General features: G+C 43.7%; 2 protein-coding genes and 1 long non-coding RNA gene across 4 annotated transcripts in view; 1 reads left to right on the top strand and 2 right to left on the bottom strand.

Moving 5' to 3' along the window:
- ATM (ATM serine/threonine kinase) overlaps positions 1-26,839 on the bottom strand; it is a 579,279-nt gene that overhangs the window by 448,462 nt on the left and 103,978 nt on the right. The gene's annotated exons all lie outside the window — the stretch shown is intronic.
- LOC142052423 (uncharacterized) lies at positions 569-1,935 on the bottom strand. The gene is made up of 3 exons (XR_012658831.1): positions 1,847-1,935; positions 1,050-1,131; positions 569-961 (listed from the first exon to the last, which is right to left on the bottom strand). It is a non-coding gene; the product is annotated as an uncharacterized LOC142052423 (long non-coding RNA).
- POGLUT3 (protein O-glucosyltransferase 3) lies at positions 1,619-25,302 on the top strand. Of its 2 annotated transcripts, none has more exons than XM_075082433.1 (8): positions 1,619-1,917; positions 15,436-15,633; positions 17,036-17,322; positions 17,730-17,946; positions 19,985-20,181; positions 20,948-21,142; positions 22,145-22,249; positions 23,081-25,302. In XM_075082433.1, the coding sequence occupies exons 1-8, from the start codon at positions 1,719-1,721 to the stop codon at positions 23,204-23,206; spliced, it is 1,524 nt and encodes a 507-aa protein (XP_074938534.1). In that variant the 5' UTR covers positions 1,619-1,718; the 3' UTR covers positions 23,207-25,302. The 2 variants fall into 2 exon arrangements, with proteins under 2 accessions (XP_074938534.1, XP_074938545.1); XM_075082444.1 differs by lacking the exon at positions 1,619-1,917 and adding an exon at positions 14,936-15,030.

The raw sequence follows: 26,839 nt of genomic DNA, 5'->3' as shown, positions 1-26,839 counted from the left end.
CCGCATCTTTGCTAAACTCAAGGCAAATGACATTCCCTGCTCTCCCCTCGTCTGCAGAGCCAGTTTATCACCAAAGGCGACTGGGTCGGCCAGGCATGCTTGGCCCTTGGTCAATCCACTCTGCTCCCAGCCACCTTCTTCTCCAAATGTGGTCCCAACTGGTGCAGGGGGAGAGGAAAGCCGCCCTCCCTGATCCCTGCACTGAGAGCAGCAGCCATGGCTGTACTACCTGGCCAAGCAGCACAGGCGTAACTCTACATTAACACTATACATGTTTTCTCTTGCCTGTTGGGAGTATCACACATGGTATGTTGGTGGAGATTTGTGGTTATCTGAGGTGAGGGAGTTTAGGAGACTGAAGACAAAAGCAAGGAGGAAACCAGACTTGGTAATTCCACTTTCAAGGAACCTGTTTTTCGTGGTCTGTATGCACAGAGACTTGAAATTCATGTTATTCAAAACCACACAGCATTCATTCGTTGTTTTGCATGTGAAAATCCAGGCTTGCATGGAAGCCTGATTTAATTCTCCTACAGCCTTGTACGACCATCTACCAGCACCCTGAAATACATCCTAGCATCAGCAAACACTTCCGATTAAAATTATACAGCCACCTTAGGAGACAAATCATTGAGGATTTCCCGTTTACTTGTATTCCATCATTTAAAAACCATTAAATTACTTTGTTGTTACATTTTTTAGAGAATAATACCACGATCCCTCTTTCCCCGACCCCAAGCGTAATGGCACTGCTGAGGGCCACCTGTAGCACCTCACCCGTGGGCTCCAAGGGCACTCGGCAGCTCTGGAACATGGGTGGGTGCCTGAGCCATGCTGGGACAGGGCGCGGGGCTGAGGGGCGTGAGCTCGGCCTCCTCCTCCCCGGGACACGAGGGAACACTGTGCCAGTGCAGGGTCCCTGCTCTGACCTGCACTTTAAATACAGTCACTGTGGGAAATCCTAGAAACAGTGAGGAAGAATTTTAAATTATGTAGTTTTTTTCTTGTACAGCACTCTCTATCTGTCCGTAAGCTGATACAGCACTTACAATTAATAAGACTTAGAGAAATATGATTTTTTTTCTTCTTTAAGTTCCAGACCAGCTGTTCAGCTGCCGGCTGAATTGTGTCCTAAAACACAAGTAAGGTGATGTTTGAGGGGCAGGGCGGGAACCCGCAGATCATCTGCTCTTCACTTCGGCCTGCACGGCGCCCACGGCCAAGGGAAGGAAAACCCCTCAGGACATGGAAGCGCTGGGTGGGCGCAGCCTGCCCGCAGGCAAGTGGGTCCGGGGTTCATTCCCGAGGCCGCTGCAGCCCCCCTCTGCCTCCCGCCCCGGCCCGGCGTGTGGGACACCGCGGACCCTCAGTGGGCGGCACCGGCAGCCTCAGCTCCGTGGGCAGGGCCCAGCGCACACGGGTTCTGCGGGGGCAGGTTCTCGCTCCCCGACCCCTCTCCGGGGGCTCCCAGGCGGGGTGGCCGGTGCCCGCGCCCTGCGGCTGGCCCCGGGCCCAGGAAGCCAGCGCCGGCTTCAGCCGCCCGGGAGCGGCCCGGCCCTTCCCGCGCCTCCCTCCGGTACAGCACAGCCCGGCCCCCGCCCCGACCCCGGCCCCGGCGGGCCGCCCCGCGGGGCGGGAAGCGGGCGCGGGGCCGCGCAGGCCCGGAGGAGGCCCCGGCCCCCCGCTCCCGGCGGGCGCGGCCAGCGCGGCTCGGGGCGATGGGGAGCCGCAGGCTGCTGCCGCTGCTGCCGCTGCTGCTGCCGCTGCTGCGGCCGGCGGAGTCGGCGGAGGCCGTGAGCGCCGAGCGGAGCCTGGCGTGGGGCCCCGGGCTGGAGGCGGGGCTCACCCTGCCCGTGCGGTACTTCTACATCCAGGCGGTCAGCGCGGCCGGGCGCAACTTCTCCCGCTCCCCGCCAGGTACCGGGATGTGCTGTTGGGCGGGCGGGCGGGGACCCTGCCTGGGGCTGCGGCTTCCTCGGAGGAACTGGTGGAGCTGCCCACCCCTTCCCCTCTCCCCTCCTTCTTTACTTCCTCCCTCCCTTCCTTCCTCGTCCCGAGCGCTCACCGAGCCGCCGCCGATTCCGGCTGACCCCCCGCCCCTCAGCATCCCGCCCGGTCCCGCATCGCAGGGCCGGTGCCGAGCGGAGCGCAAGGTCAAACCCCTCTTCCTTCTGGTACCGCCGAGCGCCGCCTTCCGCAGAGCTCTGCTCCTCACCCGTAGCCTCCTCTAAACGGTATAGGATTTACGGCAAGAATCCAGCGAGCTGAGAATGAACTAGTGCTCCTGGAGCCAGTGGGTGTAAAGAAGTCCCATCACCCTGCTCGGAAGTGCTAACGTAACTCGTGCTGCACACACACCAGTTGCTTAACGTCCCTGCCTCGGTAAGCGCAGCCCTCTGGGCTCCGTTATCCCACTGCCGCTCTGGGAAGAAGGAATAAGTTTCATCTCCTTTTTACTCAGCACAAGCCCAAACCATCCATGACACCTCCTGAGAGTGGGAATTGGGGTTTGTTCTCGCAGCCCAGCGGTGTGCTGCCAGCCAGCTGTTTTCTGCTGCAAGTTAATGTCACGTGCTCTGTAGTAACGGTTTTAATTTAGAACAAGAGTAACATCTGCCTTATGGATTTCATAATGAAGGTAACCCTGAGATAGCCACCCAGTGGGAATCCTGTGTCGCTAATTTATTTAGGGTAGAACTAGTCATTTTGCTCTGTATCATTTACTATTCTTATAGACACTACTGAGCGGATATCTACCAGGTATGCACGGGCTCTTCGTGTCTTTTAGTTGCAAGGCTGCTGCTTGTGACATTAAAGAATAGACATATATTATACAGGTTACATCTTCAGTCTGACGGAACCCCCGATACTTCAGGTCTGGACTTTCTCCAGCTGCTGTTGCAACTTGGTGCTGGATTGCAGCGCAGCTTTGTAATTGCAGAGAACGATGCAACTGCGCACTCGCTGCCAGTGAAGGGGAGGCTGATTTCAGCCACCCAGGGAGAGCCTGGGGTTCAAACAACAGGTCACTAAAGGTAAAAAGGTGTGAAGCTCACCTGGGTTCTTATGCTAGTTTCAGTCCTCCAAGATAAACTGATAGGACATGGGTACTGAGAACCTCGTTCTGACCTCAGTGTGGGCGTGTGTGTTAGTGTTTCTATTAATAAATCCAATGTCTCTGGAATGTTTCCAGGTCCTGATGCCACCTGGCATGGAGTGGTCTCCATTCATACCATAACATTCTGTAGCCTCCAATCCAAGGCGGTGTGTGTGTGCTGCCGACAGGCAAGAGCTGTTGGCTTGGCCCGTGCTAACTGCTGAGCCATGCCAAGAACTATTTAGGAGAGTGCCAAGGATCCTTTAACAATTTAATGGTACAGTTGATCGTATTCAGTGCACGAGCGCTCTTTAATGTACTCATATAAGCATGGGCTATAAATTTCAGTTCTCAAATTATTTTAAATGTTCAAATTCTATTTGTAAAATGTCAGTGTCACGATCCACTGCTGGGTTGAACAGTTTGGCAGAGGTTAAACCCCCTTGCTTTCCAACTGACCTCAGATGATTCTGGGAGATTGGGGGCAGCTGGGCTTAACTTCTGATTAACTCCAATGTGTTATCGTGACTAGGTTCCTTTTACATTCTCAGAAACAGAATTAAGACTCAAAACGGAGTCAAGTGCCAAGTCACTTTATTTGGCCAGAAATAGATACAGGAGAGAAAAACAAAGAGAGAAAAAAAGAAAAGGTGAAAAAGGGAACGCGCAGGAGGGAGGGAGTGGGACTGTTGCGATAGCTGTCACCACAGATCTGCAGCAGTCCGTCCAGTCTGGGTGGGGGGAAGTCCGAGCGTCTGATGCATCTTTGAAGCCAGTGGAGGGGGGGGATGTTCCAGAACGCGCCCCCATTGTCTCTGCTGGTTTCCCCTTTTATAAGGTTGCTCTCCTGCATAGTCAGTAACTGTTCTGCATACCCACACCTCCCACTCGGTGGTGGGGCGTGTGCCCAGTACCGTCACTAGAGGGTGATTGAAAGTTCTAGAGGGTCCGAGTCCCCCCCCATACATTGCTAGTCGGCCTTGAGCCTGGGCGTACGTGCGGAGGATGAGTACTCTGAGACAACAGGCACACATTCCTGTCAGGTTGACCTTGGTGATTAAACAGTTCTGCTCAGCAGCCGTAGCGATCAGGGTTTGGTAGAGAAACTTGCCTGCCAACAATGTTGAGACAAGTTTCTAGTCCCTGACAGTAAGAATTGCAATTAATAATATTTTTTAAGGCACTGCTTCCCAATATAAACTAAATACATCTCAAAATACTCTGATTGGGGTAGCTAAATAAATCTGCATTATCACTTCAATAGCACAAACAAGAATACTGCGATCAGAGCAGGGGAGCTACAGTTAAGGCTTCCCATTTGTGAAATTTGTCCGAATCTGTTAAATTGTGGATTAGAATTTCAGTCAAGTAGGTCAGTTCTTACTGGTATCCAGTATGAAGCATATGGGATAATTAACAGATTGATATCCAGATGAGTTTTCTGTCAAGTCTAACCACCAGAATCATTGTGCATCACACACTAATTTTGACCTATAGGCTGTAGTCTTCGACCTGTCCTTTTAGGAAGACGACAAGTGATGCAGAATTCTCTCTTGCCCTAGAAAAATTATTCCAAAGATTTAAGAATTCACTGCTGAAAATATAGAACTTACTTTTAATATAAACTGCATACATTTTTTTCTTTGGATACTTGGATCTCCATATCCTCCTTTTCTGCCGGGTTTTCCCCTAGGTTTAACAACTGCCCACCATGTCTTTATGTACGATTGACCATGACAAAGGCAGCTGTTAACTCTTCTTCAGATGATCAATGTACTCTGCTAACGAATATTTTCAAGGCCTCCCAGGTATTCTTGCAGGTTTTACCACATACTTTCAAGGAGAGGTGGCACACTTCTTCCCGCACTCATTTCAGTGTAGTTAAACTGAGTGCATCTCGGTTACAGTTACCTTCATAGCTGCAGCACTGTAGGACCTCTCTTCAGGTCTTTTGTTGACCACAATGCCTGGCTTTTTTGGTGGTCACACACAACTTCCTACCACGACCTGTACTTCTTTGTTCCTGGATATAGGCCCTCACACCCAATGTTGTTAAAGTACATGCTATTCAACAGAGCCCATTTGGCTGAGTTAACCTGTTTTGTTCAGCTGCCTCTTTATTGACTCTATGGATTTCACAATTTCCATCTTCAAAAGTAGCCAGCAATGATTTCAGTAAAACAGTTGAGGAAAAAACCTTCTTTTCAGATCTTTTAATTTCTCTTCTGCATACATGTCAGAAGTCGGGTGGCTGGGTTTTTTGTTCTTCTCTAGCAATTTGCATAAACCAAGACCTTATTACCTTTTATAGAATCATAGAATCGTTAAGGTTGGAAAAGACCCTTAAGGTCATTGAGTCTAACTGCTAACCTATCACTGCCAAGTCCACCACTAAACCATATCCTCAAGCACCACATCTACCCTTCTTTTAAATGCCTCCAGGGATGGAGACTCAACCATCTCCCTGGGCAGCCTGTTCCAATGTTTGACAACCCTTTCCATGAAACAAGTTTTTCCTAATGTCCAACCAAAACTTCCCCTGGCGCAGCTTGAGGCCATTTCCTCCCATCCTATCGCTTGTTACTAGGAAGAAGAGACTGACCCTCGCCTCGCTACAACCTTTCAGGTAGTTGTAGAGAGCGATAAGGTCTCCCGTCAGCCTCCTCTTCTCCAGGCTAAACAACCCCAGCTCCCTCAACCTCTCCTCATAAGACTTGTTCTCTAGACCCTTCACCAGCTTCATTGCCCTTCTCTGGACACGCTCCAGCACCTCGATGTCCTTCTTGTAGTGAGGGGCCCAAAACTGAACACAGTACTCGAGGTGCGGCCTCACCAGTGCCGAGTACAGGGGCACGATCACCTCCCTGCTCCTGCTGGCCACGCTATTCCTGATACACGCCAGGATGCCATTGGCCTTCTTGGCTGCCTGGGCACACTGCTGGCTCATGTTCAGCCGGCTGTCAACCAACACCGCCAGGTCCTTTTCCTCCAGGCAGCTCTCCAGCCACTCCTCCCCAAGCCTGTAGCGCTGCAGGGGGTTGTTGTGACCCAAGTGCAGGACCTGGCACTTGGCCTTGTTGAATCTCATACCGTTGGCTCCGGCTCAACGATCCAGCCTGTCCAGCTCCCTCTGTAGGGCCTTCCTGCCCTCCAGCAATCGACACTTCCACCCAGCTTGGTGTCACCTGCAAACTTACTGAGGGTGCACTCAATCCCCTCATCCAGATCATCAGTGAAGATATTGAACAGGACCAGGCCTTTCTTCACTTGATCATCCATGCATGGAATACCTCTCTTGTAAGCTACACAAGCAAAAAAAAAAAAAAAAAAAAAGCAAGTGTCATCATTTGGATGTCTTAAAAGTATCCCATTTTGACTGTGTCTGTACTTTAGTCTCTCTTCAGGACTGGAAAATTATTTTGTACTTAAAATGTTGTCTCAGACAGGTTTTCAGGGTAACACAGAAGTACTAATGGTGACGATTCAACAAGGACAGATTTTGTACTTTATCCTTTGTTTGGATTGAGAAAAACAGAAAAATGTGAGTGAAAGTACCAGGGTAATCTTCTTCCAATTTTAAAAAAAGAAATCAGCAAAAAGCTGTTATTATTAAATACTGCAGTAGCACTTGGAGGCCTTGGCCCCATTATGCAATGAACGTTGTAAATCGTAGACAAAAATCCTATTGCCTCTGGTGAATAATTTGTACTCACATTAAATATTCAACCTCCCTTTTCTTCCTCCTCCCTTTCAGGGATTAGCTTTTTCCCTTTTTCCCAGAGAGCTTTGTTAATAGGTCACTCTTCCTTTATAAAATACATCCTGCATCTAAACTGCCACCAACTAAAACTACCGTGTCCTTTGGGTAGATCGGGAGCTCCTCATGTCTCTGCAGCAGTAAGTTCAGAACCAGCTGGGAACAGCTGGAGGGGGTGGAGGTTAATGAGGTTGTATTGGATAGTGTGGAACCTGAGCATGATGTAAATGGTATGGAATAAGGGGTGGATACTGCCATGGTTTCAGCTGGGATAGAGTTAAATTTCTTTGTAGTAGCTAGTATGGGGCTATGTTTTGGATTTTTGCTGGAAACAGCGGTGATAACGTGGAGATGTTTTAGTTGTTGCTAAGTAGCGCTTACACTGGTCAAGGACTTTTTTAGCTCCCCGTGCTCTGCCGGGTGCACAAGAAGCTGGGAGGGGGCACAGCCGGGACAGCTGACCCAAACTGGCTAACGGGATATTCCATACCATATGACGTCATGCTCAGTATATAAAGCTGGGGCAGAAGAAGGAAGGGGGGACATTTTGGAGTAATGGCATTTATCTTCCCAAGTAACCGTTACGCGTGATGGAGCCCTGCTTTCCTGGAGATGGCTGAACACCTGCCTGCCCATGGGAAGTGGTGAATTAATTCCTTGTTTTGCTTTGCTTCCGTGCGCAGTTTCTGCTTTACCTATTACACTGCCTTTATCTCAAACCATGAGTTGCCTCACTTTTACTCTTCCGATTCTCTCCCCTGTCCCACCAGGGGGGAGTGAGCGAGCAGCTGCGTGGTGCTTGGTTGCTGACTGGGGCTAAACCACGACAATGGCCCTCCTCTGGACTTGCACCAACAGGTCCGTGTCCTTCTTATGTTGGGGGCCCCAGAGCTGAATGCAGTACTGCAGGTGGGGTCTCATGAGAGCGGAGTAGAGGGCCAGGATCACCTTCCTTGACCTGCTGGCCGTGCTTCTGTTGAGGCAGCCCAGGATGTGGTTGGCCTTCTGGGCTGCAAGTGCTCCCTGCTGGGTCTTGCAGAGTTTCTCATCAACCAACACCCCCAGGTCCTTCTACTCAGGGCTGCTCTCAATCCATTGTCTGCACAGCCTGTATCTATGCTTGGGTTTGCCCTGACCCATGTGCAGGACCTTGCATGTGGGCTTGTTGAACTTCATGAGGTTCATATGGGCCCACCTCTCAAGCCTGTCAAGGTCCCTCTGGATGGCATCATTTCCCTCCAGCGTGTCAACGACACCACACAGCTTGGTGTCATCGGCAGACTTGCTGAGGGTGCGCTCAGTCCCGCTGTCCATGTCGCTGGCAAAGATGTTAAACACCAGTCCCAATACTGACCCTGAGGAACACCATTTGTCACTGGTCTCCACTTGGACATCGAGCTGTTGACCCCAACTCTTTGAGTGGCCCATCCATCAAATCCATGTTTTTCCAATTTAGAGACAAGGACGTTGTGCAGGACAGTGCCAAATGCTTTGCACAAGTCCAGGTAAATGACGTCAGTTGCTCTTCCCTTATCCACCAGTGCTGTAACCCCATTGTAGAAGGCCACCAAATTCGTCAGGCGTGATTTGCCCCTAGTGAAGCCATGTTGGCTGTCACCAGTCACCTCCTTATTTTCCATGTGCCTTAGCATAGTTTCCAGGAGGATCTGCTCCATGATCTTGCTGGGCATAGAGGTGAGACTGACTGGCCTGTAGTTCCTCAGGTCCTCCTTTTTTCCATTTCTAAAAATGTGGGTTATGTTTCCCATTTTCCAGTCAGCAGGAGCTTCAGTGGACTGCCACAACTTCTCAAATATGATGGATAGAGGCTTAGCCACTTCATGTGCCAGTTCCCTCAGAACCCACAGATGCATCTTATCAGGTTCCATGGACTTGTGCACCTCCAGGTTCCTTGGATGGTCTCAGACCTGATCTTCTCCTACAGTGGGCAGTTCTTCAGTCTCCCAGTCCCCGCCTTTGCTTTCTGCAACTTGCACAGTGTGGCTTGAGCACTTGCCTGTGAAGACTGAGGCAAAAAAAAGTCATTGAGTACCTCAGCCTTCTCCATATTCCAGGTAATGAGGTCTCCTGTTTCCTTCAGGATAGGGCCCACATTTTCCCTAGTCTTCCTTTTATTACCAATGTACCTACAGAAGCTTTTCTTGTTGCCCTTGACATCCCCAGCCAGATTTCATTCTATCAGGGCCTCAGCTTTCCTAACCCGATCCCTGGCTTCTCAGACAATTTCTCTGTATTGCTCCCAGGCTACCTGTCCTTGCTTCCACCCTCTGTAGGCTTCCTTTTTGTGTCTGAGTTTGTCCAGGAGCTCTTTGTTCATCCATGCAGGCCTCCTGGCATTTTTGCCTGACTACTTCTTTGTTGGGATGCACCACTCCTGAGCGTGGAGGAGGTGATCCTTGAATATTAACCAGCTTTCTTGGGCCCCTCTTCCCATGGGCTTTATACCATGGTACTCTACCAAGCAGATCCCTGAAGAGGACAGTCGGCTCTCCTGAAGTCCAGGGTAGTGAGCTTGCTGTGCGCCCTCCTCAGTGCCTTAAGGATCTTGAACTCCACCATTTAATGGTCACTGATGCCAAGGCTGCTCTGGAGCTCACTTCCCCACCAGCCCTCGATGGTGAGAACAAGGTCCAGCGTAGCACCTCTCCTTGTTTGCTCCTCTGTCACTTGGAGAAGCAAGTTATCATCAATGCATTCCAGGAACCTCTGGGATTGCTTATTCCCTGCTGTGTTATCCCTCCAACAGATATCGGGGTGGTTGAAGTCTCCCATGAGGACCAGGGCTTGTGAGTGTGAGGCTGCTCCTGTCTGTCTATAGAGGGCCTCGTGCACTTGGTGTTCCTGGTCGGGTGGCCTGTAGCAGCAGACCCTCACTATAACATCACCTGTCCCTGCCCGTCTTTTAGTCCTGACCCATAAGCTCTCCTCAGCCACCCCCAAGTAGAGCTCCGTGCACTTCAGCTGGTCAGTGACATAGAGGGCAACACCCCCTCATCATCTCCCCTGCCTGTCCTTCCTAAAGAGCCTGTATCCTTCCATTCCAACACTCCAGTCATAGGAGCCATTGCACCATATCTCCGTGATGCCAATAAGATCATAGCCCTGCAGGTGCGCGCATGTCTCTAACGCCTCCTGTTTATTCCCCATGCTACATGCGTTTGCATAGTAGCATTTAAGTTGGGCCCCGATGAAGCTGACTTACTGGCTGGAGTGGCTGGAACTCCTTTGTGCTGCTCCTCAGGTGCTCTCCTGCTGACCTGTGGTCCTTCCCCAGGCTCTCGGCCTCTCTTGCTGGCACTGGCATCAAGCTGCTAGGAGTGGGATGGATTGAGATTTCCCCTTCCCTGGCAACAATGGCAGAGATGTCCATTCCTTCAGGAGAGTCATTCATGGAATCCGTTGCCAAATTCAAAAGGAGGAGACTCCTGCATTAAGACCTCTGGCAGTATTTAGCTGAATGAGGAACCGAAATTGTTACACACCTTTGGAGAAATGTGTCTTTCCTCTTATTTGGACTACAGCTCCACACTGTCCTCATGCAGAAGACCATTCATGGGGAAACCAACTCCCTGATGTTTTCTTCTCATGCCTTTCAGAAGACTTACCACAGTCTTAGTGTCTGTGCTGACACTAGATTCAGAGTCTTTAGAGTCTCTGAAGTCTCTTCACTCTGGTAGAGTGAAAAGCAGATACTTTGGTCATAAAAAAATATGGACCACACAAGAGGAAAATAATAAAATGCTGTCCCAACTGTGTTAGACCTGGGTACGTTGCCCTCATTTAATAAAACTGGTCCCAAGTCTTAACCTCAAGCATTTGCAGTGTCATCCCAGTTGGCATTTATTAATTTTCTCTGTAATCCAAATCCTAGAGAAGTCTAATTACATCATAATCATTGTGAAGAATGAAAATTAAAATAGTCTCTTTCTTCTGAAGAGAAGGTCTTTCCCTGTTGCCTTCTCAGCTGCCTGATATGTGCCTCTCCTAGTTCAAGAATGGTTCATCCCTACCAGCAGGAAATCAAACAAAGACAGCAGGAGGCCTGGAAGGATCATCAAGGAGCTTCTGACTAAACACAGACAGAAGAAGCAAGTGTACAAGAAGTGGAAGCAGGGGCAGATGACCCAGGAGGAATACAGAGATGCTGTCTGATTGTACAGGGATAGGGTTAGGAAAGCCAAAGCTGATCTGGAGTTGAATCCAGTGAGGGATGTGAAGGGCAACAAGAAAGGATTCTACATCAACAGCAAGAGAAGTCTAGGGAAAGCATAAGCCTGCTGCTGAATGGGGCAGGGACCTGATGACAAATGACACAGAAAAGGTCAAGGTACTGAAATGCCGCCTTTGGCTTAGTCTTTACTGGTCGGACCAGCCTTCAGGAATCCCAGGCCCCTGAGACCAGAGGGAAAGTCTGGCACAAAGACTTACCCTTCGTGGAGGAGGATTGGGTTAGGGAACACTTAAAAATCTGGGCACACCTACGTCTGTGGTGCCTGATGGCATGTGCTGACAAGTGTTCTGGGAGCTGGCTGACATCATTGTGAGGCTACTTTTGATCATCTTTGAAAGATCATGACAAACAGGAGACATTCCCGAAGACTGGAAGAAGTCACGTGAAATTCAGTCTGAACACAAAAAACCATTTTTTTACTGTGAAGGTGGTCAAACACTGGAGCAGATTACCCAGAGAAACTGTGGAGTCTCCATTTGTGGAGGTACTCAACACTCAACAGAACACGGTCCTGGACAGTCTGCTCTGGCTCTCCCAAGCAGTGGGGGTTGGACTAGATGATCTCAAGGTCACTTCCAAACACAACAGTTCTGCGATTCTCGTTATTCTGTGTTTCTCCATTATATTTCTATTATCAGGTGTTGCATGGTACATCATAATCTTGCCAGAGCAAAGAAGAGCTGAAGGATAGATTGCAAAAGAACCTGACTAGTCTCTGAATAGTTCTGGATATCTGACTCACGGACAGTTTTGAAACTGGCTACAGGATTCAGGCTAATTCAAGGAGAAAACAAATGGGGAACTAAAACTGTTTCCCAGAACTTTTTTTTATGCCTATAATTCTTGTGTTATTAGAAGTTTCAAAACAAACTAATATATAATCACATTTTGGAAAAAGAACTGCCTTAGGATGCTTTTGATGCAACAAATACCAGCATGTTTAAATGGGGATTAATCAGTTATCCCTTCTGGGGCCCTTCACTGAATGCTATTGAAATTATGTGTATATAAGTTGTGATTTTTCAAGTCCTTTCGTTGCAGATTTCTAGAAACAGTAATTTAAAGGTTATTCTTCTGTAATTTCCTTGTTCTTACTATCATCTTGCATACCTCTGCTAGTGAGACTAAGGTCCAAGATACTGAGTGGAACTTTGGTTTAAAGGTCAATTTATGGCCTATGATCATACAGCCATTCTTACATTATCATTTTGTTTCTACTTTATGCCATCTTGAAAAGTAATCAGTAGCTAGATGCCAAAAACATATGAAGGGGACAAAACTATACTTTTCTGCCTTTTCTCTGATGACGACTCTGCTTGCAGATACACAAAAACAAGTTGAAGAGCTCCCAAATTGGGAACCAATCTGAATCAATTCTACTCACATAGATCCTAGCTGTAGAGATCCCAAGCTGTGGCAATGTTAGATCTAAACTAACACATTTGACACAGTCTCCCACAGCATTCTCCTGGAGAAGCTGGCTGCTCACGGCTTGGACAAGTGAACTCTGCGCTGGGTTAAAAACTGGCTGGACAGCTGAGCCAAGAGAGTTGTGGTGAATGGAGTCAAATCCGGTTGGCGGCCAGTCACGAGTGGTGGTTCCCGGGGCTCAGTGTTGGGGCCGGTCCTGTTCAATATCTTCACTGATGATCTGGATGAGGGGATTGAGTGCACCCTCAGTAAGTTTGCAGGTGACACCAAGCTGGGTGGAAGTGTCGATCTGCTGGAGGGCAGGAAGGCCCTACAGAGGGAGCTGGACAGGCTGGATCGTTGGGCCGGAGCCAAAGGTATGAGATTCAACAAGGCCAAGTGCTGGGCCCTGCACTGGGGTCACAACAACCCCGTGCAACGCTACAGGCTTGGGGAGGAGTGGCTGGAGAGCTGCCTGGAGGAAAAGGACCTGGGGGTGTTGATTGACAGCCGGCTGAACATGAGCCAGCAGTGTGCCCAGGTGGCCAAGAAGGCCAATGGCATCCTGGCTTGTATCAGGAATAGCGTGGCCAGCAGGAGCAGGGAGGTGATCGTGCCCCTGTACTCGGCACTGGTGAGGCCGCACCTCGAGTACTGTGTTCAGTTTTGGGCCCCTCACTACAAGAAGGACATCGAGGTGCTGGAGCGTGTCCAGAGAAGGGCAATGAAGCTGGTGAAGGGTCTAGAGAACAAGTCTTATGAGGAGAGGTTGAGGGAGCTGGGGTTGTTTAGCCTGGAGAAGAGGAGGCTGACGGGAGACCTTATCGCTCTCTACAACTACCTGAAAGGTTGTAGCGAGGCGAGGGTCAGTCTCTTCTTCCTAGTAACAAGCGATAGGATGGGAGGAAATGGCCTCAAGCTGCGCCAGGGGAAGTTTTGGTTGGACATTAGAAAAAACTTGTTTCATGGAAAGGGTTGTCAAACATTGGAACAGGCTGCCCAGGGAGATGGTTGAGTCTCCATCCCTGGAAGCATTTAAAAGAAGGGTAGACGTGGTGCTTGAGGATATGGTTTAGTGGTGGACTTGGCAGTGACAGGTTAGTGGTTGGACTCAATGACCTTAAGGGTCTTTCCCAACCTTAACGATTCTATGATTCTATGATTCTACCATTCAGAGAAATAGTTCTGGAGTTCAAGTCTATTAGCATTGCCTGAGCTATATTTACACTTGTCCAAGGAAATGTCACACTGCATAACTGTACTGCCAATGTGTCTTCAGTCTACTGCCTAAGCAACCAGGGAGGTGTCCACTCGTTCCTCTGAAAAGGAAGTACCACATTTCTTGAGCAACCTTAACATTCCTCAACTCAGAAGTCAGAAGTGCACTCTGGAAATCATTCTGGACTGATACTTAATCAAATGAGGGCTCCTTATGATAGATCTGCTAGCTACTGAAGGCAATATTCTGCATGTGGGAATGCTGCTTGCCACACTGGCATTGCAAGAAAGAATGAATGCTTGCTTCATTTTATTTCTTCAATATGTTGTCAAATGAAGGTATTCTGACTTGCTTCTTGGCATCTTTAGCTGGCATGGACTTTGAATAGTAAGAAAACTGTGGGCTGATTACAAATAATCCATACTTTACATTCTTACATTGGAACACAAATGAGAAGAGGGGGTGTGTTCAGCTGTGAGAGATTCTTCTGCTCACAGACACTGACCATATGCTTATTGATTGAGGAGTCGACTCTGACAACAGTATCTGGAAGAATCTGAGTTACTCAGGGTAACTATTCTCTCTGTGAAAAGGCATGACATGTCAGGAAATGCATGTCTGAAGTCATAAGGATTTTGCCTGATATAATCAGGAGACTCCTGCAGAGTAGTTGACTTGAATCCAATTTCAAGATCCAGTGCTCTAAGGAAGACATGATTGATCGCTGAATGACTGTTGTACTTACCACATCAGTGTGTTTATTTGTGGATGCAATATATGTTAAAATATGGATTGTATAGCATTAACTAACTGTAACATCTCAATCTTTTAGTGCTGTTGGGACAGATTCAAACTTTAGTAACGCCTTGATTTTATCTGGATTTTTCAGTTTGATTTCTTTCTGTATACTACTTTGTGGTAACATTCATTACATTTGTTTGGGCTGCAATGCTTAGACTATAACATTTTGTGAATAATCCATCCCCCTCTTTTTTGAAGTATAAAGTTGACGATGACCTTTAGTGACAGAAAGGGAGTATAACAGATTATGTTTATGCATACTCGTGTTGTCCACAAAATATTCCATGCCCAGTTAAAAAGTCACAGTGCATTAATGCTGAAATGCTGGTGATCTTTAAGGTCTGACACATGTCCAGGAAACACCTCTACTATCATTCTCTTATCCCTGCTTTTCAGTAGCTGGGACTTTAAATTTGCAAGACAGTCAGCTGCAGCCCAAAGGCGAACAATTTGTATCTGACTCCTGCATGCAGCCTCTGCCTTTCCACAAGCTGGCAAGTATTCTTTTCTCCTGTTATTTTTAACTTGGTTTCCTTTCTTTCTTAGTCTAGAGGAAATTATTGTTCCTCAGAGCACTAACTTGAAAGCTTAGTATTAAGCCTAATCTTTGCTTCAAAATACTGTTAGCCTTTCCTTCTATCTTGTAATCATTATTTAACTTTTTATCTCCATCTACAGGTTTTCCATTTATTAGGTATGTGGGGATCAAAAAAAATTGGTAGGATGATCTTCCATCACTGGAAATGAATTTTACCAACTTGGTATAATTAAAAAAAAAGTCTAGTGCAAAGTTAAATTCCATGGACTTAATCCAGTAGAGTTTGCTCTCACGTTTATTTCATATATGTGATTCTAATAGCTTAAAGTGCTTTTATCTGTTTTCATTTTCCTCTTTGCAGGAAAAGCACAGTTTAAAGTGGCAATTAAAGCACTTTCTCCAAAAGAAGTCACCAGAATTTACACCCCTCGCCCTTTGGATAGAAATGATGGCACATTTCTTATGCGGTATCGGATGTATGGGAGTGTCAGAAAAGGGTTAAAAATTGAAATATTTTATGGTGATCAGCATGTAGCTCAATCTCCTTATATTTTGAAAGGTAAGAGTATTTTTTTTTATTTCATGTAATCTACAGAAATGCTATGGACTAATTTACTGCTAGAGGAAGAGATGGGAAATGAGAGGTTTGTTTGCCTGTGTCCATGCAATCTCCTCACAAACATTCTCCTTACACAGAGAAGTAAGGAGTGACAGTCTGTATACATTGCCAAGTTACAAGACCTAGATGCATAAGCCTGTAGATTATGGCCTTTGACATTAAGGTGATGTGTCCGGACATCTCACTTTCCCTCCTGCATAAGGAAATCCCTTAGATTTGTTAGGGAATAAGAGAACAATGCTTGCATTTTTACTGTTTTCAAGGAGGTATTAAACATTGTGTTACTTTTATCTAATGTAGAAAATATTACCTGCAAAAGCAAGGAGTTAGTATTGTTCCCAACACTTTATAATTCAAGTGTCTGTGATTTCTAAAAAGTGTGATCTTTCATAACAACAAAGACAGTATTTCTTTAACCGGACAATATTTAACTTTCTTTCCATTAGCCCAGTCTAATTCAGTGCAGGTCCATACTATGGAAGAACTATTTAAAAGCATAGAAAACAAGGCAAAATATTCTCTCATTCTAGATCTGCTTCAGCTTCTTTCTCTTGCTCTCAAATGGACAGCTGTTTAGCAAAGAAAAAGATAATACAAGTTACTTCTCTGGAGAGCCTTGTTTCAATTCACCACTACTTCTTCTAACCAGAATTCAGTCTTTTTTTTTTTTAAATAAAATTTCCTAAATACAAACTCATAAATGTCTTCAAACTAAAATGAAACTGTCCTGAGTCCTCAAGGTAGTAGTATGCCTTCTTTCTGCTGGTGCACATTTGCCAGCAGCCATGAAACTATGACACAGGAAAGAACCTGTTTTGATTAGAAGTCCATGAAGTAAGGGCTTTTTTTCACACCTGTGAGGCCTTTGCTTATACCTCAGCTCTCTGCTTCAAAAGGACAGAAAGAATATTTGATTATACATAAAAGAGAATGCCTTATGCCAGAGGTAAAGACTGCCGTATCAAACTTCTAAATTAGGCTAAAATTGAAACTCTAATACCTGAGCTTTGGTAGTTACAGACAGCTAGAACAATTCCAAATACCCTATGCAGTTGGCAGGTAGCACAATAATGGAGCTTCATTTTGCAGATGAATTTTACCCTGTTAACAAAAAATCTAGTATTTTGATTTCTGAAAAGAGAAGAATGTTGCTGTTTTCTGAAATACACAGCTAAACCCCACAAATGTTATAGAGAGGATGATTGCCCAGGAAAACGTTAGAAAACCTGGAACAAAAAATTCCAAGCCACTGTAATGTCTATATTTATATGCCCATGTGTTTGGGGAATTACAACTGATGCAGAATCACAAACATAGACTCTCAGTGTTTTGTTTTCTGCAGGACCAGTTTATCATGAATATTGTGACTGTCCTGAAGAAGACCCTGTGATCTGGCAGAACATTATGTCTTGTCCATCCCAAGAACCTCAGATTACAAAGGACTTCATTTCTTTTCCCACCATTGACCTCCAGCGAATGCTTAAGGAAATCCCAACAAAGTTCAGTCAAACAAGAGGTGCTATTGTTCATTACACTGTTCTCAATAATCACATCTACCGTCGCTCCTTAGGGAAGTATACAGACTTCAAAATGTTCTCTGACGAAATGTTCCTGTCACTAGCAAGAAAGGTATCAGTTTTGATTGTTTAAGACTATTGAGTCATGTTCTAATACGGCAATACTGAATTTGTTGGTGTATCTTCAGATTTAGAATTCCTGAAGTAAGATTTGTTTTTTCATCAAGATGACTTCGTATCTTAGGGATAATGTGTGGAGGCTGAGCTTGAAAGTAATGAAATTGCTAGGAAGGCTGCAGGGACTAAGGCCCAGCTCTGCAAGCTGTTTCCTGCCCTCTGTGAGTGTTCCTTTCAAACTTGCTTTTGGGGCAGAAACTTGAAATTCATACCTTAAGCTCAGCTAAATCTATTAATGATCTAGTAGGTTTATTGATTCTGCATGACATAAAAGAATTGAGGAATATATGTAAGAGTGACAAACGGCTTCTCTCTTTGTGTTGTTATTGGGTATAAATTTAGGTTCATCTTCCTGATGTGGAGTTTTATCTTAATGTTGGAGATTGGCCAGTTGAGTATCGGAAAGCTAATGATACACCTGGTCCTATACCTGTCATTTCATGGTGTGGCTCTGTGGATTCAAGGGATATAGTCCTTCCAACCTATGATGTAACCCACTCAACTCTTGAAACACTACGTGGAGTCACAAATGATCTCCTTTCTATTCAAGGAAATACAGGTAAATTAGAGATCGTGGATTTAAGAAAATAATTTGTAAATTCCATCAAAGAAGCAAGCTGCATTCAAATAACCTGTTAGTCTTCAGTTCACAAGTGCTGTAGGAGGTCTGCTAATACAAGCAGGTTAGTCTTTACATATTGTAAACACTTTCAAACTGCTACTGAGAAGGTGTTTAATACGGATTTAGAGCCAAAATTTAAGCAGTCCAGTTTGCAATAATGGTGAATTTTAACTTAAAGGTATCCAGAAGATCGTTACTGTGACCCATCAAAAGAAGAGTAAATATCATTAAAAGGCCATTCTCCTCAGTGAAGGACTTGAATATGTTCCTCCTAATCAAATAGTAATCCTTTTCCTGACAGTGATGTGGCCCAATGTTCTGTTTACATAAAAATGAATTTGAATCCTGAAAGAAGTAAACTAGTACTATGCTGCAGCCTCTTTCAAATAAGATAATATTGTCTGTATTAAAAAATACCTGAGTGGGATCTAAATTGTTTTTCTAGCTTTTAAAGAGTCAGTTTTACTAACAGGTGTCTTCCTTGTCCCCCACCCCCAGAAATACTTAGGGATCAGGCAAATGGCATGAACAATACCTAAGGAGTAAAACTTAAGTGAGGAGGTATTTAATTTCTTTTTATTAGTTCACAGTTTATCTTTATTAGTTTTTATATTAAATCTTTTAATTAACTTACCAGTTTGAAGCACTCTGTGTTTACTGATTTAGTACAGCTGCTCTTCCAATTAGATAAAAGCCTACTCCACTTAAGTAGGTCCTTTAAGGAAACTCCTAGCAGAAAGATAAGGAAGGACAAATTTAATGTTTTTTGAAAGCCAGCCATAAGCAGAGATGAAGTCTTTCAGGCTCTTGGTAAGAATCTTGAGAACAGGGTATGAGAAGGACCTGGGAGTGCTGGTGGACAAGCTGACCCTGAGCCAGCACTGTGCCCTTGTGGCCAAGAAGGCCAATGGTATTCTGGGGTGCATTAAAAGGAGTGTGGCCAGCAGGTCAAGGGAGGTTATCCTCCCCCTCTACTCTGCCCTAGGGAGACCACATCTGGAGTACTGTGTCCAGTTTTGGGCCCCCCAGTTTAAGAAGGACATGGAACTCCTTGAGCAAGTCCAGTGGAGAGCTACCAAGATGATCAGGGGACTGGAGCACCTCCCCCATGAGGAAAGGCTGAGAGACCTGGGTTTGTTCAGCCTGGCAAAGGCTGAGGGGGGAATTTCATCAATACCTATAAATATCTAAAGGGTGGGTGTCAGGATGATGGGACTAGGCTCTTTTCAATAGTACCCAATGACAGGACAAGGGGCAACAGGCACAACCTGGAACACAGGAAGTTCCATCTGAATATGAGAAAAAACTTCTTTCCTGTGAGGGTGCCAGACCAGTGGAACAGGCTGCCCAGGGAGGCTGTGGAGTCTCCTTCCCTGGAGACATTCAAAACCTGCCTGGACACGTTCCTGTGCCCCCTGCTCTGGGTGTCCCTGCTCAAGCAGGGGGGTGGACAAGATGATCTCCAGAGGTCCCCTCCAACCCCAACCATTCTGTGATTCTGTACAGCCGTTTTTTTTCTTCTTGAAGTCATCATTAAGTGATTCCTCAGAGACCTAACTAAATTGCTGGGTAACTGAAGTGGATTTTACTAAAGAAATTCTGGTTATGGTGGCAAGCTTTATGGATGGAGAATTACTCTTATTAGTAGAATTTTACTTACATAATTTGATTATAATCCCATATGTAGGTTTCAAGATATTTCAAGTTATTTAAATATAAAATTGTTAGTAGAAAAGCAATTTTCTGATTTTCCTTTTTGTAAGTGGCTCCGTTTCTCATCCCAAAATCCAAGCCAGAACTGGGAGTTTAAATCCTTTGATTAATAAGTGATTATGGATTCACTACGAGAAATCATGCCTGTCTTACCACGTCCCTGAGTGTAATGCCATTGTCACAGCAAGTTGCTTATTTGCACTAAACATATCATGAACATTTCAGTACTGTTTGCTTTTACCTTATCACTCAATGCTCGTAGGCCCGTTCTGGGAAAACAAAACTGAGCGAGCGTTGTTTAGAGGTCGAGACAGCCGAGAAGAACGTCTCCATCTTGTCAAGTTATCCAAGGAAAATCCAGAACTACTAGATGCTGGAATAACAGGATATTTCTTCTTCAGAGACAAAGAAAAAGAGCTGGGAAAGGTTCAGCTGATGGGCTTCTTTGACTTCTTTAAGGTAGCAAGCAAATTACAGTCTTGGATTAATTTTGCTGTCAAGTTCTTACCAACTGAAAAGACAAGGCATACTTTTGCTAATTCCATTCAGTAAACAAAACAATTATGCTACGCTGGGAACACTAGTCCATGTGGGGTAGATAGACCACCTGTAATCAAAGTCATAGTGTGACACACTTCTAAAGAATAGAGAGAGTTCTTGGGAGATTTTTTTTTTAAAATAGATTGAGAAATTTGATTTCTCACCATCAGGCTTTCTTTTGTTTGGGTTAAATATGAAAACAATGGGCGCAACTTGTGTCCCTTGCAAGTATGTTGTGGATATCAGAAAAAGTCCTTGTAGTAACAAGTTAGAAAAATAGATGGGTGTTTTTATTGCACTTTAACACACAAATTCCACCGCAACAGAGGTATAAAAAGTAAATGGGACAGAGTCCTGTAAAAAACAATTATAATACATGGCACTTGAAGTTCTGTTCCAGAGAATAATACATCAGAAATGCTGTAACAACCAAGAGCATGTGCATGAGGCAGTTCACGTGACACAAAGGTTCCTGACTGTCAGTCTTGGGTTGAAAACAAATCTTCTTACCATTATGTTATCCAGAACACCATGAAACTACACCTGCCTCAAATAAAACAGGTTTGAAGATGAGAATTAATAAACACAATTACATCTTGCCTGTGAAAATAATCTTTTATACAGTCAGTGTTCCTATTCTGATTCAAAATGTTTCACCTTTCTTTCCTCTATCTTCATATTGTAGTACAAATACCAAGTGAATGTGGATGGCACCGTAGCAGCTTACAGGTTTCCATACCTCTTGCTGGGAGATAGCCTAGTATTGAAGCAGGATTCCCAGTACTATGAACACTTCTATATTGGATTAAAACCTTGGAAACATTATGTTCCAGTTAAGAGAAACTTACAGGACTTGCTAGAGAAAATAAGATGGGCTAAGGTAAGTTCCATTATTAATTCAAGTTCAAAGTGATAAACATATAAACAATTTATCTTAACACTCTCTTCTTTCTGTATTTCCACATACATATTTTAATGAACTCTCTTGATAAAGGAAGTACATTTTGCTGTTAGCATAAAATGGGAAGGCCTTAATTCAAGTAACCACCTCTTTTCAGGGAAATACTTAAGAATTCATTTTAGGTATGTGCAGAAGTGTTTCATGAGTCAGAGCCTTAGTATAATGACTAACACAGGTAATTTTCAAATAAATGTCCAGAATCCTAGATACTACTTAAGTCTATCGCTTTTTTTTAGGTCCTGATGAGAACAAAATTCATTGCTTGTACTTTGAATGTACAAAAATCACTGCTCTGTAAAATGCTTTGGAAGGAGAGGCTGGGATTCTGGAACCAAACAAACCAATATAACTGTGTGATTGAACACACCATTTGTGCTTTAAGTTTAGCTATTAGGTTAAAAAACATAGTGATAGTTTCTGTTCTGAGAGTACTGTAGTTCTTCATGAATAATCAGATGAGAATACTAAAAGCTTTGAAATATAGACCTAAAACACTTGAAAGTAAGTACATTAATTCAAGCAGAGTTATTTTCAAAAGGAAGACACTGAATTGCATTGCATAGGAGAGGACGAGAGCTGTAGCTTTGTCTTCTGTAAAACTAAGGATGTCTGGGAGATGTCAGACCTGATTTTGAAAAGGTTTGTGGCTTGGACAAAACAGTAGAGCATTAACCATTTGTGTTTTCAAAATTGTACAGTTACCCATGAAAGTTGTTATTGATAGCCCTAAGGTACCAGTTGTGACCATAAAAGCAATCCAGTATTTTTTTAAAAATCTGCAGTTTGAAACATGCCTTTGCAGTCTGCCAGTAATTGCACATAAAGATGCAGATTTCAATAGCCCCTTTAATAAAACTTCTAATGCCAGTGAGTAACTCACTGATTGCTCTGTTATTCATTAATTTCGTCTCAATTTTCCAGGAAAATGATGAAGAAGCAAGAAAAATTGCTAAAGAAGGACAATTAATGGCAAGAGAATTACTTCAGCCTCACAGGCTTTACTGCTACTATTATAAAGTGCTCCAGGTTAGTACAATAGATCACTTTATTACTTTCCCCCAACTGCTACTAATAGTAAAAATTCCATATTCAGTCCTTACTTATACCAATAGCAGACATGGTTCATATTCACAGGAGATCAGCGTGAAGAGCTTTGCTAAAACTTGCTTCATCATTAAAGAGGCAACCTGACTTAACAGTTGTTTTAGAGTCAGAGATTTTTTTTTCCCCTCATCCCTCCCCAGTCAGACCTGTGTCACCTGTTATGTAGTTTCTAATATACATAGGAGATAATCGGTACACAATTTTCTTCCGTTTTCCCTTCATGCTTACCCCCTCATGAGCTACTCCACTGTACTACAAAACAATGAATACATGGAAAAGAAATTCCTGAAGTATGGCTAGTAGAGTGGCAAGGGGTGAAGTCATTGCCTCCCTAGGAGATGCAAATCTCTAGTGAAAGAAGTTTCTGTTCTCCGAAAGTACTAATTTATTTTTCCAGTTTTGCTGTGCAGAGTTAGATCTCAGCTTCAGCAGCCACAGGTTGACACGAAATTGGAACTGTTCAGTGTACAAAAATAACAGCATTATCTGCATAAAGTGGTTAGGGGCACAAATAATGACAATATTCAAACTACCGTTAATAATAGGGCAGGGAAAACATTAAAGGAGGTTTTCAGAAGCAATGTAGCCTATTTGTAGGTGTGTTATAAAGAGAGCTTCTAAACAGGCTATAAACAATGACATAAGAAGCCTGGATAAAGGCAAGCTTGTGAGTGGAAGGGAGGAGGAAAAATCTGTTTCATGAATTATACGTTGGTGTTTATAGCATTCTTAAATGTTGTTTACGTATTTCAGAAATATGCCAAACGCCAAGCCAGCAAACCTGAAATACGGGATGGAATGGAACTTGTACCACAGCCTGATGACAGAGACTCAGTATGCAGTTGCCACAGGAAAAAACCTTTAAGGGAAGATCTATAACTGTACCGGATGGAGAAAATCACCCACTTACAATGCAAGAATTTAAATAGGAATTAAGCTGTGAAATTCAAGACACTTATGCACTAGCAAACATTCTTAGTTATGTATTCTTCTTGTATTTACATACCCTTTTTCACACTGGCTTTGATCTACAACGTTGGTTCCCACAATTTCATCTCCATGACCACCACCAGACAGATACTGAGCCTGTAATGGGGAGCGTCTAGGGGATTTGTTTGATGTACTGCATCATCAGGAAGAAGAGCATAGTGCTGCTCGTGTTTCAGCTGGGACCTAGTTACCACAGTTTTATGAGGAATCAGTCATCCACAAAAGATCTTCCATGAGTCAGTGCAAGTTATTCTGAAGGAGCATTTGCAACATACTAAAAGAGTGTTATGATTTCTTCATAAAGTTTACCTCATTGTTAGATTATTTCTTGTACACAAAACAATTTTCTTACTAGACAAAGAAAATTAATATTTGAGATTTACAGATATCAAATCTGGTGTTGCTCTGAGATTATTTTGTGGTCTATGACAGATAACAGAATAAAGAACGTGATATAATATTTACCAATTTCAGAGGAAAACGAAGAGGGGGAGAGACCAGAATAATATTGTTATGAGCACCATGGCCGTGAATCACCAAAATTAAATGCTGCTTTAAAGCAGACTGTGTAGCTATCATGACCGCGGTGCTTTGAGTGCCAAGACACCACTCTGAACACTGTTCCGTGCCAATCACTGTGTCTGTGAATATAGGCACAGATCCACAAAAGGACTTAGGAACTTCAGGTGAGGCCAGGTGAAATACTGGTGTCTTAGTTCAACAATACAGTCCACAGTATTCTAGGTTACTTGAGTATTCACACATCTGAAATTTGTTAGTAGAGCTAAGGATGCCACCATCTTTTTCACTTGGGTTCATGGACTACTTTTTCCCGTGCCTAAGTCCCCAGAGAGATTTTATCCATTTTCTGAATTAAGATCATACCTAACCTTATACTGAGATCAGACCGCAGATTAGACTTCACTGTTTTGGTTCAAATACGACAGAAAAACCAGTGCTGCACTTTCTATGTAATAGTCTAGTGGTTAGAGATCATTCTAAACAACTGGGAAGCCAGCTGTCCTCCTTGGTTTGATTCAAAGCCATTTTTCCAGAGAGTGCCTTAGCTCCAGACTGGAGAAGAGGTCTTCAGGTCTTCCACTGAAGTTGTGCAGCCATGAAGCTAACAATACAAAATTCACAGGGCCAGAAGAAGCTGGTCATACCACTGCAATAAAGTGTGCCTTTGGGTGAGGTGGAGGAAAATCCTAGTCCTGGATGTGGCTTCCAATACCTCTGTTAATTTTTGCCCAAGTTTGTCTACTTCAAAAATGCATAAACAGTCACAGGAGGAGACACCAAGACCAAGACCAAGACCAATGCCCAGAAGCACCCATTTCTGACCTCTGCCTTTTCGTCTTGGCTAATATAGCCTGCCTGAGTGGCTTCCTACTCAGCTACACTCAGATAATATCTTTCATGGATACCAAATTCTTCCTATGCAAAAAGGAATGGAAACATCTTAAGAGCGTGGACTCATTTAGTTGCTTAGGTGCCCAAAGTTTAGTGCTCTACCCCTCATGCAGGCTTCATTCTTGGTTCTACACCGCAAGTTACTGTCATAAATTGCATAAAACAGAATTAGAACAGGAAGAAAGACTAGATTTTTTCAGTATGCTAAATGTGGAAAGAACTTCAGATTTCTAAAGAGGTTAATGCAACTGTCTGCCAATTAACAAAAAAACTGGAACATGTTGCTCTACCCATCATCCTCTTTGTTCTGGTTCTAACACTAATATATATAGTGGTTGTATTTTTATTTAGCATGACAATCAGTCCTAGAACTTCAGACTATAAATATATGTTCAGCTCATCTGGCATAAAATTATGTACATCAAAATTCAGGAACAGGGTTCCAATGCTGAACCTGACACTTAAAACTGAGTGTGTGCTCCTCTTTCCTTCTCTCTGTACAGTCATTTTAATTGTATGATATGATCTTATTTTGTGATATTATCCATTACACCATGTGCATTTTATATTCACCAATATTTATGGAAGTGGTGTGCTTATCAAAGGCAATTAATCAACAAAGTCAAAGCAACAAAGTTTTCCAGCTCTCACACATATACTTCAAACCAAAAGTCCAAAAATGATCTGTTTATATTAAAAAAAAAAAGGGAGGGAACAGGAGGAGTCATGATACATACTTTGTGGTTTTTTGGAAATATCTATGTAGGAAAACTTGCCTGTCTCGAAACAGAAGTCTTTCAAACTGGAAGAAGAATCAGATAAAACTTAAATGGTCATTAATATAAATAAATGGGAATATTTCATCCCTCCTTTCTTCCCTCATAAAAAGGGAAAAAAAACTAATCTAAATTCTTCTCTGCCAAAAAAAAAAAATATCTCCTGGCTTTTGTAATAAGCATCTGTTCAAAGCAAAGACTGGTTTGTCACAGAATGCCTTACAAATGCTTTTATAGCTTAGAGGCAAGGAATGTCAAAAAAAATATTAATACATTCATCTTCCTGCCAAAATTAGAAAACAGTAGACACATGGTAGAACTTTCATTAAAAATGCTTAGTCATTTGAGAAAATCTGGTTCAATTTTGTAACTACAGATCTTCCAAAGATAAAAGAAAGAAAGGCAAAGCCTCTCTTCTTTCCATTGGTGGAACTATATGCAATTGAAATGGTAATGAAGAGCAACTGTAACAATTGCCCCTCCAGGCCAGAAAAGATGTCAGATCTATTTTAGTTTGATGACAGAATGATACTCATTGGCCTGGTGTATTACAGGAATTGCTAAATATTCAGTAAAACCTGTTTGTACAAGTAAAGTGTAATACATATATTACACGGTATTTTTAAGCAGGGTACATGTACTAGTTTCTATTATTCTATAGCAGTTCTTGAACAGCAACTGAGTAAATCTCTTGTACACCTAAAAGTTGGTGGTAATTTTAAAAAATAGTTGACACTACTTAATTTTCCTACAGTAATTTCAGCTTTTAATGCACAACATAGGATTTAATATAGACAATAAAATCTGTCCTGTTTTCATCAACGGTAGTAATCTTTACACACTGTAGAACTTATCACTGATGATGGAGACAGGTTTATTTGTTTGAAATAGTATGTCCTAAAGTCCAGGGCCAGTATTTTCAAATACAAGAATCTACAAAGAAGTGGCCTGACTTCAAAAATGTTTGTCATGCAGAGCCTTAAGTTTCCTTATTTTCAGATCCCTTTAACAGTAGTTTCATACAATGAACACTCCAGAAAATTAGTCTTTTTATGTTATGTCATATATATGTCCTAATATATGTAGGGACCCACATTTGGAAATACCCAACCTCAATTTCATCTTGAAATGAGAACTAGTAAATCCTGATCTGTTGAACATAAAGATATAAATTCAGTACATTTTTAGACTGTATTTTTTGAAATTTACCTCCAGATAACTCCTATACTAGTTTCATGACAGTATTGTGCCAGTTCCGCCTTGTAGATTTGTAATTAAAAAGCCTTATAATCAAATCTTGCCCGATGGAATGTTAGATTCAAGCTTCCATCCT

This window comes from Phalacrocorax aristotelis, chromosome 1, assembly GCF_949628215.1.
Source record: "Phalacrocorax aristotelis chromosome 1, bGulAri2.1, whole genome shotgun sequence".
Classification (NCBI taxonomy): Eukaryota; Metazoa; Chordata; class Aves; order Suliformes; family Phalacrocoracidae; genus Phalacrocorax; species Phalacrocorax aristotelis.
This window is presented reverse-complemented; position numbering and strand designations above follow the sequence as displayed.